The sequence below is a fragment of the Nothoprocta perdicaria genome, unplaced genomic scaffold (assembly GCF_003342845.1).
Source record: "Nothoprocta perdicaria isolate Ctin4 unplaced genomic scaffold, notPer1 scaffold_48, whole genome shotgun sequence".
NCBI classification, from domain to species: domain Eukaryota; kingdom Metazoa; phylum Chordata; class Aves; order Tinamiformes; family Tinamidae; genus Nothoprocta; species Nothoprocta perdicaria.
Genome location: NW_020455732.1, coordinates 4,465,880 through 4,481,382, shown reverse-complemented (window position 1 = coordinate 4,481,382; position 15,503 = coordinate 4,465,880). Strand labels below are relative to the sequence as shown.

At 63.0% G+C, this 15,503-nt stretch overlaps 5 protein-coding genes across 6 annotated transcripts in view; 3 read left to right on the top strand and 2 right to left on the bottom strand.

Annotated features, from left to right (window-relative positions):
* The first annotated feature begins 582 nt into the window (after positions 1 to 582).
* TSTA3 (tissue specific transplantation antigen P35B) lies at positions 583 to 3,518 on the top strand. The gene is made up of 11 exons (XM_026047137.1): positions 583 to 671; positions 940 to 1,102; positions 1,173 to 1,287; positions 1,389 to 1,517; positions 1,613 to 1,686; positions 1,851 to 1,984; positions 2,339 to 2,403; positions 2,597 to 2,663; positions 2,751 to 2,830; positions 3,034 to 3,133; positions 3,347 to 3,518. The coding sequence occupies exons 2-11, from the start codon at positions 951 to 953 to the stop codon at positions 3,400 to 3,402; spliced, it is 972 nt and encodes a 323-aa protein (XP_025902922.1). The 5' UTR covers positions 583 to 671; positions 940 to 950; the 3' UTR covers positions 3,403 to 3,518.
* Positions 3,519 to 4,293: 775 nt separating this feature from the next.
* On the bottom strand, positions 4,294 to 6,033 carry LOC112953996 (protein brambleberry-like). Its single transcript, XM_026047138.1, has 6 exons — positions 5,973 to 6,033; positions 5,801 to 5,900; positions 5,542 to 5,603; positions 5,084 to 5,229; positions 4,638 to 4,720; positions 4,294 to 4,509 (listed from the first exon to the last, which is right to left on the bottom strand). The coding sequence occupies exons 2-6, from the start codon at positions 5,857 to 5,859 to the stop codon at positions 4,377 to 4,379; spliced, it is 483 nt and encodes a 160-aa protein (XP_025902923.1). The 5' UTR covers positions 5,860 to 5,900; positions 5,973 to 6,033; the 3' UTR covers positions 4,294 to 4,376.
* Positions 6,034 to 7,593: 1,560 nt separating this feature from the next.
* On the top strand, positions 7,594 to 10,891 carry PYCR3 (pyrroline-5-carboxylate reductase 3). Its single transcript, XM_026047145.1, has 6 exons — positions 7,594 to 7,675; positions 8,819 to 8,883; positions 9,238 to 9,417; positions 9,765 to 9,977; positions 10,083 to 10,175; positions 10,679 to 10,891. The coding sequence occupies exons 1-6, from the start codon at positions 7,594 to 7,596 to the stop codon at positions 10,859 to 10,861; spliced, it is 816 nt and encodes a 271-aa protein (XP_025902930.1). The 3' UTR covers positions 10,862 to 10,891.
* A 2,238-nt stretch (positions 10,892 to 13,129) lies between these two features.
* On the bottom strand, positions 13,130 to 14,722 carry TIGD5 (tigger transposable element derived 5). The gene has a single exon (XM_026047119.1). It carries the CDS (start codon positions 14,710 to 14,712, stop codon positions 13,159 to 13,161), a length of 1,554 nt encoding a protein of 517 aa, XP_025902904.1. The 5' UTR covers positions 14,713 to 14,722; the 3' UTR covers positions 13,130 to 13,158.
* Positions 14,723 to 15,341: 619 nt separating this feature from the next.
* Positions 15,342 to 15,503, top strand: part of EEF1D (eukaryotic translation elongation factor 1 delta) — an 18,746-nt gene continuing 18,584 nt past the window's right edge. The window contains exon 1 of one of the 2 annotated variants that reach the window (XM_026047118.1): positions 15,342 to 15,389. The gene's annotated coding sequence lies outside the window, so the exon portion shown is untranslated. The remainder of the gene's footprint in view (positions 15,390 to 15,503) is intronic. The other variant, XM_026047116.1, reaches the window with a different exon arrangement.

Genomic DNA, 15,503 nt, shown 5'->3' with positions numbered 1-15,503 from the left:
GGCGGGGCGGGCGCAGCGGGACCCCCCCACACACACATACAGAGCACCGGCCTTGGCGTGGGGGGGACCGGCCGGGAGGCTCCCAGGGTGGGTGCACGACTAGGATTTGGGGGTCTCTGGTGCAGGTGGGGGGGCAGGGATGGGATTAGAGGGGCTTGCGGGAGCGAGGGGGCGCCTCCGGATCGGCGATCCCGATGGGGGTGCGGCGCTGGGATTTGGGGTCGTGGAGGGAATGGGGATTGCGGTGCTGGGATTTGGGGGGGTCTCCCCGTGGAGGTGTGGGGGGTGCAGAGCTGGAATCTGGGGGTGCTGGGTGGAGGTTGGGGGTGCAGCCAGGGGATTCGGGATCGCGAGCTGATCCTGCCACTGGGCGCCTGCTCCTCGGAGAGGTTCCCGGGCTGGGAAGCAGCAGGATGAAGAGGAGAAGGGTGGGCAAGGAGGGTCTGCTCACAGCCCCGAGACCCACCAGGGGCCAACACGGGGGGGGCACAGATCTGGCCTTGCCATCCCACCCCCTTCCCACTTCCGCAGTGTTCCCGGAGGCCGGGCAGGGTGTCCGGCGCCGCGTGGCACAGCGGCAGCGTCCCGCCGCGCGCCCGATAACTTCCGCAGTCGCAGCCGCCACGGCACAGGGCTCCGCTTCCGTTTTTCCGTTCCCCTGGCGGAAGCAGGTAAGATCTAGCAAAAAAAAAAAATGCTTCCTCCTAAATTTTGGGCTTTTTTTTTTTTTTTTTTCTTTTTTTTTAATTTGGCAATTTTGGGAACCTTCTTAAAATATTCTCCACCTGGATAGCCAGGTACCCTTGTTTGGGGCATGAGTGGTGGCACCATCCCGGTGCAGGGGAATTAGGAAAGGGGGATTTAAGGCATCTCTCTTAAAGGGATTTAAGGGAGAGGGAGGCTGGCATTTCCTCACCTCTTCCCGTGCCTCCTCCCCAGGTTTTGGGATCATGACGGAGGCGGCGGGTCCGAGGTCCACGCGCATCCTGGTGACCGGCGGCAGCGGCTTGGTGGGCAGAGCCATCGCGCAGGTGGTGGCCGATGGCGAGGGCCGCGCGGACGAGGAGTGGATCTTCGTGTCCTCCAAGGACGCCGACCTGACGTGAGGACGGAGCGGGACGAGGGGCTGCCTCGGCCGCCTCTGCGAGCCCACAGCTCTTCCATCCCCACAGGAGCGCTGCCGAGACCCGGGCCCTCTTCGAGAAGCACCGACCCACCCACGTGATCCACTTGGCCGCTATGGTTGGTGGCCTCTTCAAAAACATCCGCTGCAACCTGGATTTCTGGGTGAGACAGGGGTGAACGTGTGGCGCTGGGTGCCCATCCGGCCTCCCCTGTCGTTAGGGGAGCTGCTGGCCCGGCTGTGATGCCGCTGTCACCTTCTGCAGCGGAGGAACATCCACATCAACGACAACGTCCTGCACACGGCCTACGAGTGCGGCGTGCGCAAGGTCGTCTCCTGCCTCTCCACCTGCATCTTCCCAGACAAGACCACCTACCCCATTGATGAGAGCATGGTGAGCAGCCCTGTCCCCACTGCTGCCACCTGGGGTGGCCATGCGTGGGGACATGGACAGGTCCTGGAACGACCTCCATGCTCTCCTGCCTGCAGATTCACAACGGGCCCCCACACAGCTCCAACTTCGGCTACTCCTACGCCAAGAGGATGATCGATGTCCAGAATAGGTGCGGGTGGCCATGCAGGAGCCTTCCCCTCCGGGCTCCTCGGGATTAAGGATCCGGAGCAAGACCCTTGTTCCCTAGCCCATGTGACAGCCTGGGCATCACAGGGGACACCATGTGGTTTGCTCCTCATGGAGACCCCCCAGTTATCCTCTGTTCACATCCAGGGCCTACTTTGAGCAGCACGGCTGCCGCTTCACCGCCGTCATCCCCACCAACGTCTTCGGGCCCCACGACAACTTCAACATCGAGGACGGCCACGTCCTGCCAGGCCTCATCCACAAGGTCTACCTGGCCAAACGTGAGTGGCGTGGCAGCCCCCTGAGCCCCTCCTAGGGCTATGGGAGGGTGGATAAGGAAGCCAGAGGCTCCCTTGGTTGTCCCTAGGCCCCTGCTCTGCTCTGTTTAACTTTGTCCTGGATCTGATTGATGTTCTGAGTCCCTGCTGCTTTCCAGAGAAGAGAGAGCCTAGTTTGGCCTGGGCAGAGTCTGATGGCCCCAAAGGGCATTTCTTTAGTTACTAATTTGGATTTGGGAGGGTTTTTCCTCCATCTGGAACAACTTTCCTCTGGTCCTATTGCTCTATCAGCTGCCTCGAGGTAGTTGCTTTTGGAGGCTCTGCTGTTTATGGCCTCCTTTCTCCATCCTCCCCCAGAGACTGGCTCCCCGCTGACTGTTTGGGGCACGGGAAAACCTCGGAGACAGTTCATCTACTCCCTAGTACGTGCCTTCTCTGGCTGTATCCCACCTCCAGAGCCATGGGATGTGTGGGGAAGGAAAAGGGGGAGCGTTCGCTTTCTGCAGCTGGGATGGGAGGGAACCTGGGGTCTGCAGGAGGTGACGGTCCTTAGGGCGATGGGGACCTGCTGCTGAGCCAGGCCTCCCTGCAAAGCAGCCCCGTGCCCCTTTGTAGGACCTGGCTCGGCTCTTCCTTCGCGTCCTGCGGGAATATGATGAGATAGAGCCCATCATTTTGTCAGGTAAGAGCCAGCTGCCCCTGGACCTTAACACTGGCCCGCGAGGCCCACAGGGCTGGCAGCGGCCTCGGCTCCTGCCCTTCCCCACAGTCGGAGAAGATGATGAAGTCTCCATCAAGGAGGCAGCGGAGACGATCGCGGAAGCCATGGACTTCAAGGGAGAGCTTGTTGTATCCTTTACCGCCCAAGGACACCACTCAGGAGCTTATTCCTCAGAGCTGCTATGGAGTTTGGGGCAATGGTGCCACCCCAGGGGTGTCCATCAACCATGACCTGGGCAGAGCAGAACCTAAAGCCTCTTTCTCACTGTCCCCACGGGGAGACCTTGCAGCTTGGTCTCTACTTCATTTCCCTTAACGCCTCCTGCGGCCAGTTTGACGCCACCAAGGCGGATGGGCAGTTCAAGAAGACAGCCAGCAACGGCAAATTGAGGCGCTGCCTGCCCGGCTTCCAGTTTACCCCCTTCAAACAAGGTGAGGCAGCCCTGACAGCACTTCAGGACACCCTGGCAAAAGGGGGAACCCAGCAGCCCCCAAGCTGCCACCCTTAATGGAGCACAACCCCTGGAAACCCTCCTTGGGGACACCAGTTTGGCCCATCCTACAGCTCAGGCTTGGCCATCCCCTCTCTATCCTCAGCCCTGCCAGGGGGACAGGGCACTGATGGCTTCTCCTCTTCCTCCCTAGCTGTGAAGGAGACCTGCGCCTGGTTCACCGCCAACTATGCCAGTGCCAGGAAGTGACGGGCTCACCGCGGCCACCGTTGTCACCGGCGGCACACGTGTCACCTTCGACTCAGGGTTGTCCTTTGCTGGGGCAGAGGACGGGGGCTTAGTGGTGGTGGGAGCTGGAGCACATGGGGATGGGATCCCACATGCGCTCAATAGCAGTTAGGGAAAGCAGGGGGCAGGGTGCCCTGCGGTTCCTGTATGGGTGCAGAGCTGGCCTGGGGCAGCAGCTGTGACAAACCCTGCTGGGGGTGGGAGGGAGAAAAAAAAAATCCAAAAACAAACAAGAAAAGAGAGTTAGAAGTAGCATCTTATTTAGGAAATCAAGGAAAATGTCCTACTTGAGTAGCCCAGAGCTGTCGTGATGTTCCTACCTGCTGCTGGATGTGCAGCTTATGGGACGTGCACAGCCCCTGGCCAGGGCAGGAGGTGCTGGGGATGGCTCAGGGTACCCAGGTGTCCCCAAAGCTGCTGGCAGCCCCAGGAGGGACCCCGGGGACAAGGTGGTGGCAGCTGAATCCCTGGTCTGGTCTGAAGGGCAGCAGCTGCCTTTGTGCACCCCCTTTGCAAGGGGGAGCCTGGCGGCTCCTGCTGAACACGTAACAGGCGATGCTGCTAACGATGTGTGATTAAATTTAATAAATAGAAATTATGTTTCTTCCAGCACAGGAGGTGCAGCAGGGCCATCGCTATCGCTTTCTTTGCATGCCCTGGTGTGGTACCCACAACATAAATAAGGACCGTGCGGGTTCCCCTTGGGATGCTCACCGTGGGTGCGTAGGGTCGGGATGAACCCCTAGCTGGGCAAAAACAAGTCGAGTCCCTTGCTGTAACAACAGCATTTATTAAAATAGAAATAAGATTAAATACTCAGGCAAGCAGCGTTGCCCCAGCAAGGACAGCATGGACACGAGGTGAGGCCGTGTCATGTTCCACTGACACCGGCACCTTGTCCTTGTGCTCCAGAAGAGCCGAGGAAAGGGAAGGAGTCAGGTCTGGGGAGACAACATCTGCCTGCAGCCATGGAACTGGCAGAAGACCTGCCCGGGGACGGCCCTTTTGCGGCACCGCTGCCCAGCTCTGGTGAGTCCCTGGCACAGGAGCCGTGGGGACAGCGAGGACCTGGGGAGGAGACACCCATCAGTGCCTGAGGTGCCAGGAGCCCTTCCTGCACCCTGGGGTGCCCATAGGGTGACATTGGTCCCAGCGTATCCCCTGGAGCAGAGATGTCCCCCGCAGTTGGTACTCACACGTTGCTGGCTGGACGTTGGCTTGGGCTGTAGGGTCTGGCTTCCCAAAGGTGCCCAGGTCCCGGGCCCGTCTCCATTGTCACCTGGGTGACAAGAGGGGAATGGCAGGGAGCATCTCCATCCCCATGGCCCTCCTGTGCTGCAGGAGGTGCCCCTTTCCCCCACCCTCAGGAGATGTGGGTCCTGCCTGGACAGGATGGGTGCATCCTTCCACCCAAGGGACCATCCAAACCACATCCCCCTTCAAATACTGCAGGAGGGTGAGACCCATCCTTAGAGGGACATACAAAAGAGCTGGGAGCCAAGAGGAAAGGTGCCCATCACGTGGCAAGGAAAGGGACAGCAGGACATGGCCAGCTTCAAGAGGATGGCATGGTGACACCCAAGGGACACCACAGCACCTTCCCATTCATGGCCACCTTGGGTCTGATCCAACTCAGGCTCACCCCACGCAGGCTCCTGCGGGTGACGGGATGCCTGGGCAAAGCGGCCAAGCTTGGCTTAGTCCTCTGGCTGCTGGAGATCAGTGACACAGCTCCTGATGTCCTGGGGTCCCCTGCCACCATGGGGGACTGTTCTGGGCATGAAGGGTCTGCAAAACATTGCACGGCTGGTGAAAGGTCCCCCTTGCATCGCTGTCCCTAGTGTAGGATGGGGACACCTTAGGGTGACACCGACCTCTGCTCCGGAATCCCTGAGTATGGAATAGGGACATCCTGGGGCTCCAGAGGCACTGTCCCACAGCCGACTTGTGGTTAACTGACCCCCTCCCAAGAATGACTTCCATTCCTAAAACTCAGCTGAGCCTTCACCCCATTTCTGATGATGCTCTCGGGCACTTGGTGGCAGAATCCCTGGTCAGGGGAACCCCAGGGGACATCCTCAGTGCTTCAGTGGCTCTCACCTTGCAGGTAGCTCAGCTCCAGCTGGTCCAGCTCATCCAATAGCAGCTGCATTTCGCATCTCCTGCATGGGAAGAAGCCTCCAAATGCCAGCACCGCTGCAGCCAGGACCTCAGTCCTGCATCCAGGTCCTTCTCTGGCCACTTTGGCACCCTCTGCTCCTCCACAGAGGCCAGATCCAAGGCAGATCCTCCCATCCCACGTGAACCCAAGTGCCTCCCATAGGTCACTACGCATACCCCTGCTCCCACAGCCCCATACCTCTTGGGGGTGGAGGTGAGGTGGCAGCCAGGCTCTCCCAGACCTGGGGACGGTGGCATTGGGACTCCCTGAGTGCTACAGGGTGCCAGCAACTGGAGTCCTGCAGGGAGGTGAGAAGGTGGCGGGCAGCTCAGGATGCCTGGGGCGCTTGGTGTGGGATCCTGGTCCCTACCTATGGTGACAAGCCCAAGGAGGGCAGGGAAGGAGGGGAGGAGCAGCAGGACAGCAGGCACCAGCAGCAGGGCCAGGAGCAGGAGGCAGGTGCTGCAGGGCACACATGCAATGCTGGCATCCAGCCCTGTGGTCTTGACGTGCCGTGGACCGCTCCATGTGTTGTTCAGGGTGGAAAGCACCCATCCCAGGCTCCGGTTCATCCTCCACAGCTTCTCCATCACCTCCTTACAGTACCGTGCTGTGTGGTTCTGCTGGGCTGCAAGCAGGGTCTCTGTGGGGAGGCACCAGAGCCCATGTCCATGTCCTGGTGCCTGCTCCTGACAAAGGGGCTGGGATGTTGCAGCCTCCCAGGGTACAAATCTCCCATGACGGTGGCTCTTACCCATCTTCTTGGTGATGTCCTCCAAGAGACGGGCAACCTGGTGCTGCCAGTGGGCAACAGGGGCTTCCTCCAGCTCCATCCACTCACTGCTGCTGTCCCAAAGCTCCGCTGGCTGCTCCAGCAGTGTCTCCTGCTCCTCCTGGACAGGAACCAAGAATGAAGAGTTTGAACCCCAACAGAAGTGGAAAAAAATAAAGTAACTAAAGAATCTAAAGAGCTTCTGGGACCAGGTCTGTACACATTAGATGATGATCTCTGTCATCTGAAGCCACATCTGGGCAACTTTGAGGTGCGGCAGATTTTGGAGTTGGAACAAAAGCCCTTACCCATCACTACAACCAGAATAGATTGGGTTAGGGAACTTGAGCTGAGCACATTGGGTGCTGGAGGGACCCACCACTACAAGGGTTTGGGAACACCATAGGGAATAGGATAACTGGAGGAAGCTGGAAACGGCTTAGGGGGACAAGCCTTGGCTTGCAAGCCACGTTTTACACTTGGTGGCCCCGCTGCCTTACCACATCCAGGGTGCGAGGGTAGGACCCAGGGCCCTCCATATGGCCCTGACAGCTGGAGAGGAGCCCCACCAGCTCGTCCTCGCTCAGGTGGACACAGGACAAGCAAATCCAGGCCATGATCTGGTGGCAGTGGAGGCATTAAGGGGACCCTGACAGCATCAGCAGCTCCCAGAGACCCCCAGCTTCCTGAGGGATCCCACACCCAGCACTGAGAGGAATCCAGGAACAAAGGGTCCTGGCCACCAGCTTTGGTCAGAGCACCCACCCCATCTGGTGTCACCTCAAAGGGGACACGCAGAGAGCTGCAGAGCTCCGACACCTCCTGGGGAGCGATGCCAAGGTGCAGCCAGCCCGGAATCCTGCTGACAGCCAGGCAGAAGAGCAGGACAGTCCACGGCAGCATGGTGGGAGGCAGTAAGGAGAGACAGGGTAAGGCAGGGCAAGGGGTGCTGAGCACCCAATGGTGCCTCACAGCCCCCACGTCAAAACCCGGAGCGAAAGGGAGTGGGCGCAGAGGGACCCGCGTGGGCGCTGCAGGGACCCGCGCCCGCAGCGCGCGCCCTGACGGAACCCGGCGCCAGGCCCCGCCCCTTATCGCGGCGGCGCGCCCCGCCCAGCCAATGAGCGGCCGGGCCCCGGCGGAGGGGCGTGGCCGCCGGTGGGCGTGGCGGTGACGTAGGCGGCGGGCTGGCGCGCCGGCGCCACGTGGGTGCGCGGCCATGGAGGCGGCGGAGCTGCGCGTGGGCTTCGTGGGCGCCGGGCGCATGGCGGGCGGCGTGGCCCGCGGGCTGCTGCTGGCAGGTAGGGACGGGGCTGCCCCCGGGAGCCGTGTGGGGACGTGGGGACAGCCCCGTCCTGCACCCCCGACCCTGTCCCTGCCCCCGGGAGCCGTGTGTGGATGTGGGGACAGCCCTGTCCTGCTCCCCCGACCCTGTCCCTGCCCTTGGGAGCGGTGTGGGGACATGAGGACAGCCCCGTCCTGCATCCCCGAACCTGTCCCTGCCCCACGGAGCGGTGTGGGGACATGGGGTCAGCCCCGTCCTGCACCCTCGACCCTGTCCCTGCCCCACGGAGCGGTGTGGGGACACTGGGACAGCCCTGTCTGCATCCTCTGACCCGTGTCCCTGCCCCACGGAGCAGTATAGGGACAGCCCCGTCCTGCACCCCCACCCCTGTCTCTGTCCCATGGAGCAGTGTGGAGACATTGGGACAGCCTCATCCTGCACCCCCAACCCTGTCCCTGCCCTGTAGAGCAGTATAGGGACAGCCCCATCCTGCACCCCCGACCTCGTCCCTGCCCCACGGAGCAGTGTGGGGACAGCCCCGTCATGCATCCTTGACCCATGTCCTTGTCCCACGGAGCTATATAAGGATACGGGGACAGCCTTATTCTGCACCCCTGATCCATGTACCTACCCCACAGAGTGATGTATGTGTATGGTGACAATGCCATCCTACACCCCGTGACCCTGTCTCTGCCCCACGGAGCAGTATGGGAACACAGGGACAGCCTCATCCTACACCCCCGACCCCTGTCACTGCCCCGTGGAGCAGGGGACAGCCCCATTCTGTCCCCTCCTGCCCCATAAAGCAGCTTGGGGGCACAGGCACAGCAATATCCGATATTCCTCCCTAGCATCCCCCTCCATAGGTCCCTGTCCCACAGAGCGGTGTGGGGACACAGGGCCATCCCACGTTATCCCTACAGAGCCGTGTGGGTGACAGTGACAGCCCTAATGCGTGGGCTGGAAGCGGGGTCCGCAGCCATCCCCATGCAGTACCCGTGCTGAGCTGCTGGTCCCCACAGCCGGCAGTGGGGCAGCCCCACAGCTGATGTGACCGGAGCCCTGCGGGCACGGGGACACCCATGCTCCCTTGGGGGTGCCGGGCTCTGCTAGGGGGTCTCCCCAGCAGCTCGTCACCGTGAGCATTGTATTTTTAAAGGGAAGGTGCCAGCTGAAAACATCCTGGTCAGCGCGCCCTCAGAGAAAAACCTGGGCGCCTTCCGGGTGAGTGGGGCCACCGGGACTGGGGCACTGGGGCTTGCGTTGGAGCTGAGGTGACAAATTACCCCGCTCGGAACCACAGCGGTACGAGGCCACTGGCACCCAGCACCACAGCACGGAGGGAAGGATGCTGGGGTGCCCTGTGCTGTGATTTTGGGGTGCCCTTTCCCTTTGCCATTCAGGCAAAGCCATAGGGGCTCTGTGGCTGGAGCAAGTCCCCAACCTGTGTCCCCTGCCCAGCGTGCAGGGATGGGACGGCGGGAGGAGCAGGGGGGTCCTCGTCCAAGGTTAAATGCTGTCCCGAGGGTGTCGTAACGCGAGTCGCCGGCCTCTGACGCGTTTCTGCGCCGCGGGCAGGACTCCGGCTGCCGCACGACGCACTGCAACCTGGAGGTGCTGCAGGACAGCACCCTGGTCTTCCTGGCCACCAAGCCGCACGTCCTGCCGGGCGTCCTGCAGGAGATCCGGCCCGCCGTGGGCCCGCACCACGTCATCGTCTCGCTGGCCGCCGGCGTCACCCTCGGCACCCTGCAGCGGGTGAGTACGCGGCTCCGCTCGCTCTTCCCCGCGCCGCGTACTCCAGGACACTCTGCGCCTCTGTGTCGCTTCCAGGGCAGCGCTCCGGCCTTTCCTGCAGCCTCCGAGCTTCGTGCTTTGCTTTTTCCTCAGCAATTCCTGCTCTAGTGGGGTTGAGATGGGTGATTGCAGAGAGATGTGTGTCCCTGTCATTGTCCAGGCTGCATCCTTTGTGCTTCGAGTCTTACCCGGCACTTCCCCGCTAGCTTTGACGGGTGTTTTGCACCGCTGTGGGAGCAGCGTGCGGCAAAAGGAGCTGCTTCCCGGAGCCCCGTGGGCATCTCTGCCCTGTGCCCGTCTCTCCACAGCTGCTCCCCACCGGGACCAAGGTGTTGCGCCTCATGCCCAACCTGCCGTGCGTGGTGCAGGCCGGGGCCATGGTATTTGCCCGGGGCGACCGTGCCGGCGAGCACGAGGCCGCCCTGCTCAAGAGCCTGCTCTCCTCCTGTGGCCTCTGCGAGGAGGTGCCCGAATCCTACATCGACATCCACACGGGCCTCAGCGGCAGCGGGGTGGCCTACGTACGTGTCCCTGAATCCCGCCCCTTGCTCCGGCGGTGCCGCCTTCCCGGCGGGATGCCCGGCTGCCTGCATCTCGCCGCCTGACGCAGCCATTCCTCATCGCAGGTTTACCTGTTCGCTGAAGCCCTGGCTGAAGGGGCTGTCAAGATGGGCATGCCGGGGCCCTTAGCCAGCAGGATCGCGGCCCAGACGCTGCTGGTGAGTCGGTGCTGTTGCTCAGGGCACTGCATGGGTCCTCCCTGTTCTCCTCCGAGTCCTCCCTGCTGTCTCGGGCATCCCTGTGCTGTCCTGGCTCTTCCCTTGACTTTGCGGTTCCTCCCCGTGTCCCATGGGACCCCCAAATGCCACCAGATCCCAGCTGGAAGCAGGTAGAGCCAGGTGGCTGCAGGCACGTTTGAGCAGCCCAGGGCCACTGCCACCTCCTCCTGACAGCCAGGCAGAGGGGGGACATCGGGTCCTGCTTTATGCCGGGAAAAGCATTGGCATGCCCTATGCGGATCCCCTTTCCCCAAGCGAGCATGGGGCAGAGCAGGAGAGGTGCTGCATGCCCCACTGCCTCAGTTTCCCCCCTGGAAACCAAAGACGGGGCAGTGAGGAGATTGCAAGGGCCCATCCGTGGGACGGAGGCTCCGTCCCCTCGCCCGCCTGCAGAAGGAGGCAGGAGACGGGAGCTGCCGTCGCGGCCTGTGCCCCCCTCGCAGGGCGCAGCAAAGATGCTGCTGGAGACGGGCGAGCACCCGGCGAAGCTGCGCGGGGACGTCTGCACGCCCGGCGGCACCACCATCCATGCGCTGCACCAGCTGGAGAAGGGCGCGCTGCGCGCCACCGTCATGAGCGCCGTGGAGGCGGCCACCAACCGCGCGCGCGACATGGGCCACGACTAGCGTGGCCACGTGGCCGCCCATCTCGCTGTCCTCCGTGGGGCGGCGGGCGCCGGAGCTGCCCCTCTCCCTGCTTGGGGTCTTCCTCCTGTGATGGTGTCCCTGGATTAAACTCCTGCTGGGAGGATGGGGGAGGCTGGAGGGACCCTGACTCCTCCAGGAGACCGTGGCCGGAGGTGTCTCCATGTGGAAGTGTCTCCATGTGTGTACCTGTATGTGACCCTTCTGCAGGGCCAGGGCCTAATAAACAGCTTGGGCAGCAGGACCACACAGGCCTGGCTCTTTCTGGTCCCCGGGAGCCCCTCCATGGGGAGGGGACTCTGGGAAACTCCACGCATGGAGATGAAGCTGCATTGGCTGGAGGAGACCATGAGAAAAGGACCTGGAGGTGGACACAGCTTTGGAAAGCGGCTAAGAACCAGATCGAGGACTTTTCCTCCCCATCTCCCCTGCTTCCATGTCCTGCGCCTTCCTTTATAATGTGGTGACCTGTCTCATTGTCCCCTGATTTCCACGGCGAAGGCAGGGGATGCAGCTGCAGGGGACACCGCGGTGGCTGGGGCCTCCCGGCACCTCTCTTTGGGGAGGATCAGGGCATTTTGCAAGCCCTAATTAAGCTCTGCTTCCTCCCAGCATGGAGTTAATTAGCAAAGCTTTGTGAAACGCTTTGAAGACAAGATGCTCTTTCTGGGCAAAATAACATTGCAGAAGCAGCCAGGACTGGGCTCCTGCTTGCCGGGTCGTGCCGCTTTGATCCCTTTCCCCAGGGTCCCTCTGATGCCCGGTGGCACCAGCCACCAGACACCCCATTCACGTGGCATCACCTCCGTGGGCAGCCAGCTCAGCCTCTCCAGGCGCCTAATTAATTATCCCAGCTCCATTAAAGGAGGGGATGGCACTTGGGAGCCCGCTAGCTCCTTCTCTCCATCCCTTTGTCCTCCAGTTCTCCCGCTTTTTCCCTAATCCTTGTCCCCATCCTCCCCACGGCCACTTCCAAGGTTTCTTCCCATTTCAATAAGCCAAAGGGATGGATGTTTCCCCAGCTGCTCCTCTTCCCTTTGCTCTTGCTGTTTGGACAGCGACCAAGCAAGCAACCCTTCTGCCAGGCCAATTCCGTCCAAATTCCAGGTCCAACCTCAACTAAAGAGGTTTCATCTCTCAATGTGAGGCCAAGAGAAGATGTTAGACCGAGAGCAAGCAGGATTTGGTTTGTCTTAGGAGTAAAAAAAATAGGAAAACCCACCTAAAGTGGATAGTAACAGCAGTAGGATGTTGCTTGTTAGGTTGGCCCAAGATGGGAAGAGACAGCTCCAACCTGGACGTTTCGTGCGTTTTTTCTTTCCTTTACATTCCTTGGAAGTTTCGTTCACGAGCTGCTGTTAATAAAGGAAAAGGGCACTTTTAAGAAATGCTCTTTTAATATATTTCCCCAGTACGGGAAAATATATTTCCCAGGTGGAAACGGGGCCCGTGGCTACGTTGCCTGGAGAGGCAGCGGCTGCACCGAGCTCCGCATCGAGGTTCTTGCTCACAAAAGACAACCCTTGGGGTGGGCAGAAAAATCCATTTAATCTCCATAAACTCCGCAGGCGCAAGGCAAAGACCCAAGAGCTTAAGACCAGCCACCCGCCTGCTGACGCGCTCCAGCACAGCCGACTCATTACCCCCCTTCCCCTTCAAAAAATGTGGCCAAATGGATTAAAATTTCTCCCAAACCAGCCAGGAGAGGAGCCACTAACGCCCCTTTGATGCCTCCAATGTCTCAAGTTGACACCGGGAGCCCTTCCTGATCCCCTCCCACTCCAGATGGGAATCGGCTCCAGCCTCCAAATCCCAGAGGTTCCTTCAGTGTCCTCCCTCTTGGATCCTTGGGCTTTGTGGAGACATTCAGATGAAGATCCCCGTTCAGCAGGTCACTGTGGACTGAAAGTCCTTGTCTCCGTGGTTGTCACAGGAGGGGAATTAATTAGGGATGCAAAGCAGGTCTCTCCCCATGTCCCCTGCGGCAGGGCTGGGATGGAACGTGGAGGACGTCGGCCACCCCATCCCAAGGCTCCATCTCAAGGGATTACAAAAATAGCACCTCCTAAACACCCTTCGGGTGGGCAACAGCCCGCGGAGGGTATCATGCAAGCCGCCCACTTAGCCCTCAATTTACACTCCCTTTAGCATAAGGGAGCTGCGGGAGCCCGGATGCAGGGGTGACGGGAGCTGGACCCCCGCAGGAGAGCCGGGATGTTCCCAGCGCCCTGGAGGGGTCCAGGGCTGTGTCCCCCCATACCCGAGCAAGGCGGGGGGCACTAGGAAGGGGTCCCGCCGCCGCGCTGCAGCCGCTGGGCCATGCTGATGAGCGAGCGGAGCTGCACCAGCTTGAGCGGCCCCACTTGCCGGGGGTCCTGGCTCTCCAGCCAGCGCAGCGCCGTCTCCAGCCCCCGGATGGCTTCCCGCGCCGTGGGCGGCAAGGGATCGCCCTCTTCCCTGTCCCTTGCATCAGCAGCAGCCTCCTCCTCCTCCTCTTCCTCCTCAGCCCTGCAGCCGCCTTCGTCCTCGGCGCCCTCCTCATCCCCCTCGGCACCCGGGTTGTCGTCCAAGTGCAGCCAGGCGGCCACCTCCTGCGGGGCCAGGCGCTTGCAGGCCAGCGCAGCCAGATGGGTGAGGTCGCTGAAGACCCTGGTGTCGCCGGCGCCTTCGTCACTGCACCGCGGTGCCTCCTCCTCCTCCTCCTCCTCATGCCGCGGCTCGAAGGCGGCACGCAGCCCCAGCAGCCAGCACCGCTCGATGGAGCGCGGCGGGATGAGCTCCCACGCGAGGCCGGCCAGGCAGAGCATGTCCTTGAGCAGGAAGGAGCGCACGAAGTCTGCGGCGGCGCACGACGCGGCCACGCGCAGCAGCTCCCGCTTGTAGAGCTGCTTGAAGGCCGCCGCCACCCCCTGCTCCAGCGGCGCCGCCACCCGGCCTCCCGCTCCGCCGCCCTTGGAGAGGAAGAGGGCCCGGATGGCGCCGTCGGGCGTCTGCAGCGGCTCCTCGGCACCGGCGGGCGCTGAAGCGGCGCCGCCGAGCAGCAGGACGGCCTTGGGCTGCAGGCAGCGGCGGCGCAGGTAGCGCCTGACGGCGGGCACGAAGTCCTCGAAGAACCAGGCGCGGAGCAGCGGCGGCGCCAGGCGCCCGCGGGCGCCGTGGCGGTAGCCGGCGGGGAACTTGTCGCGGTTGTGGTGGCGGAGGCTGCGCGGGTCGCGCAGGGCGCCCACCACGAGCGGCTTGAGCTTGTGGGCGCCCGTGAGGTTGGCGGCGAGCAGCACGGTGACGCGGCGCCCGCCGCGCGCCTGCCCCGGCAGCAGCTTCCAGTAGAGCCCGGTGATGCTGGCGTTGTAGATCTGCTCGTCGCCGTAGGCGCTGGCATCAGCGGGCACCGCGGGCGCCCGCTCGGCGCCACTCTCCCCATAGACGCGCTGGCTGGAGATGCCGTGGCGCTTCTGCCAGCGCCAGAACCACCCGTGGCTCGCCTTGAAGGTGCACTCGGGCCCGTAGAGGTGGCGGGCGAAGGCCTCCGCCTGCGCCTGGATGAGCGGCCCCGAGAGGGGCACGCCGCGGCGGCGCAGCGCCGCGAACCACGCGTACACGGCGCGGTCGACCTCCTCCTCGTTGGCCAGGCGCATCTTCTTGCGGCGCGTGCCCACGTCGCCGCCGAGCCGCGCCAGGAACCAGCGCAGCTTGGCCTCGTCCTTGAGCCAGCCGCGCAGCGTGCCGCCGGGCACGCCGAACGCGCGGCACACGGCCGCCTGCCGCTCGCCCTGCTTCACGCGCTCGATGGCCTGCAGCTTGTCCTGGATGGAGTAGGCGCGGCGCAGCGACATCTTCACTGCGGAGGGGCCGCCGCCGCCGCTGCTGCTGCCACCGCTGTCACCCTGCCCGCCCGCCATGCCACCTGCCCCCCCCTTCCTCCTCCTCCTCCTCCTCCCCCCCGGCCATAGAGCCGCCCGTAGCCACCATGGGCACGCGCGGTACCGGGAGGGGGGCGCGTTATAACCGGGGCGGAGCGTTGGGGGGGGAGGGAGGACGAGGCGCCTTTGTCCGCGCTCCGCGGGAGGGGCGGCGCGCAGCGCGCATGCGCAGCCTGCTCGCCCTCTCCTCCTCCCCCCCCCCCTTTAGCAAGTAGACTCGTCCCTAATCTCCCTCCCCCCCTGTCACTGCGTTGGACTCGCCCTCCTCCCCCTCCGCCGCGCTCTGCGGCCGGGTTGTACCATCAGCTTTGGAGGGGGAGGCGGCGCATCACAGCCGCGCGGGCCTTCCCCTCTCTCCCCTTCCCCACTCGATAGTTCCATCGCTGTGGAGAACGCGGGGGGGATTCGGAGGCGGGGGGTGGGTCGCCCCCTTAGCGCCTCGCGGATGCCTCTTCTCCTCCGCCCCCCCCGCGCTTGGTACGCGCCGCGCCCCACAACCCCCCGCGCGCCGCGCGGCGCCTCCCTTTGCCTGGCGCCGGCCGAGCGGAGCGGAGGCGCCCGCGGCCCCCCCCCCGGCCTCAGCGCTGCCGGTGAGTGCGGGACCCCCCCGCGCCGGGCCCGGGAGGGGGCTCCGCGGCGGGGAGGGGGCTCCGCGCCTCGCCGCGGATGGGGGCGGCGGCGGGATCCCTCCCCTCTTAGGGGCC

What these genes read in the sequence shown, in the direction of transcription:
- TSTA3 (XM_026047137.1), top strand. Translation starts at nt 951, where the DNA reads ATGACGGAGGCGGCGGGTCCGAGGTCCACGCGCATCCTGGTGACCGGC. An exon ending in ATGATCGATGTCCAGAATAG is followed by an intron (nt 1,687 to 1,850) that starts GTGCGGGTGGCC and finishes GTTCACATCCAG; the next exon opens with GGCCTACTTTGAGCAGCACG. An exon ending in CAAGGTCTACCTGGCCAAAC is followed by an intron (nt 1,985 to 2,338) that starts GTGAGTGGCGTG and finishes ATCCTCCCCCAG; the next exon opens with AGACTGGCTCCCCGCTGACT.
- TIGD5 (XM_026047119.1), bottom strand. Translation starts at nt 14,712, where the DNA reads ATGTCGCTGCGCCGCGCCTACTCCATCCAGGACAAGCTGCAGGCCATC.
- PYCR3 (XM_026047145.1), top strand. Translation starts at nt 7,594, where the DNA reads ATGGAGGCGGCGGAGCTGCGCGTGGGCTTCGTGGGCGCCGGGCGCATG. An exon ending in CCGCGGGCTGCTGCTGGCAG is followed by an intron (nt 7,676 to 8,818) that starts GTAGGGACGGGG and finishes GTATTTTTAAAG; the next exon opens with GGAAGGTGCCAGCTGAAAAC. An exon ending in CCCTCGGCACCCTGCAGCGG is followed by an intron (nt 9,418 to 9,764) that starts GTGAGTACGCGG and finishes GTCTCTCCACAG; the next exon opens with CTGCTCCCCACCGGGACCAA.
- LOC112953996 (XM_026047138.1), bottom strand. Translation starts at nt 5,859, where the DNA reads ATGCCACCGTCCCCAGGTCTGGGAGAGCCTGGCTGCCACCTCACCTCC. An exon ending in CTCACCTCCACCCCCAAGAG is followed by an intron (nt 5,604 to 5,800) that starts GTATGGGGCTGT and finishes CTTCCCATGCAG; the next exon opens with GAGATGCGAAATGCAGCTGC. An exon ending in GGAGCTGAGCTACCTGCAAG is followed by an intron (nt 5,230 to 5,541) that starts GTGAGAGCCACT and finishes AATGTTTTGCAG; the next exon opens with ACCCTTCATGCCCAGAACAG.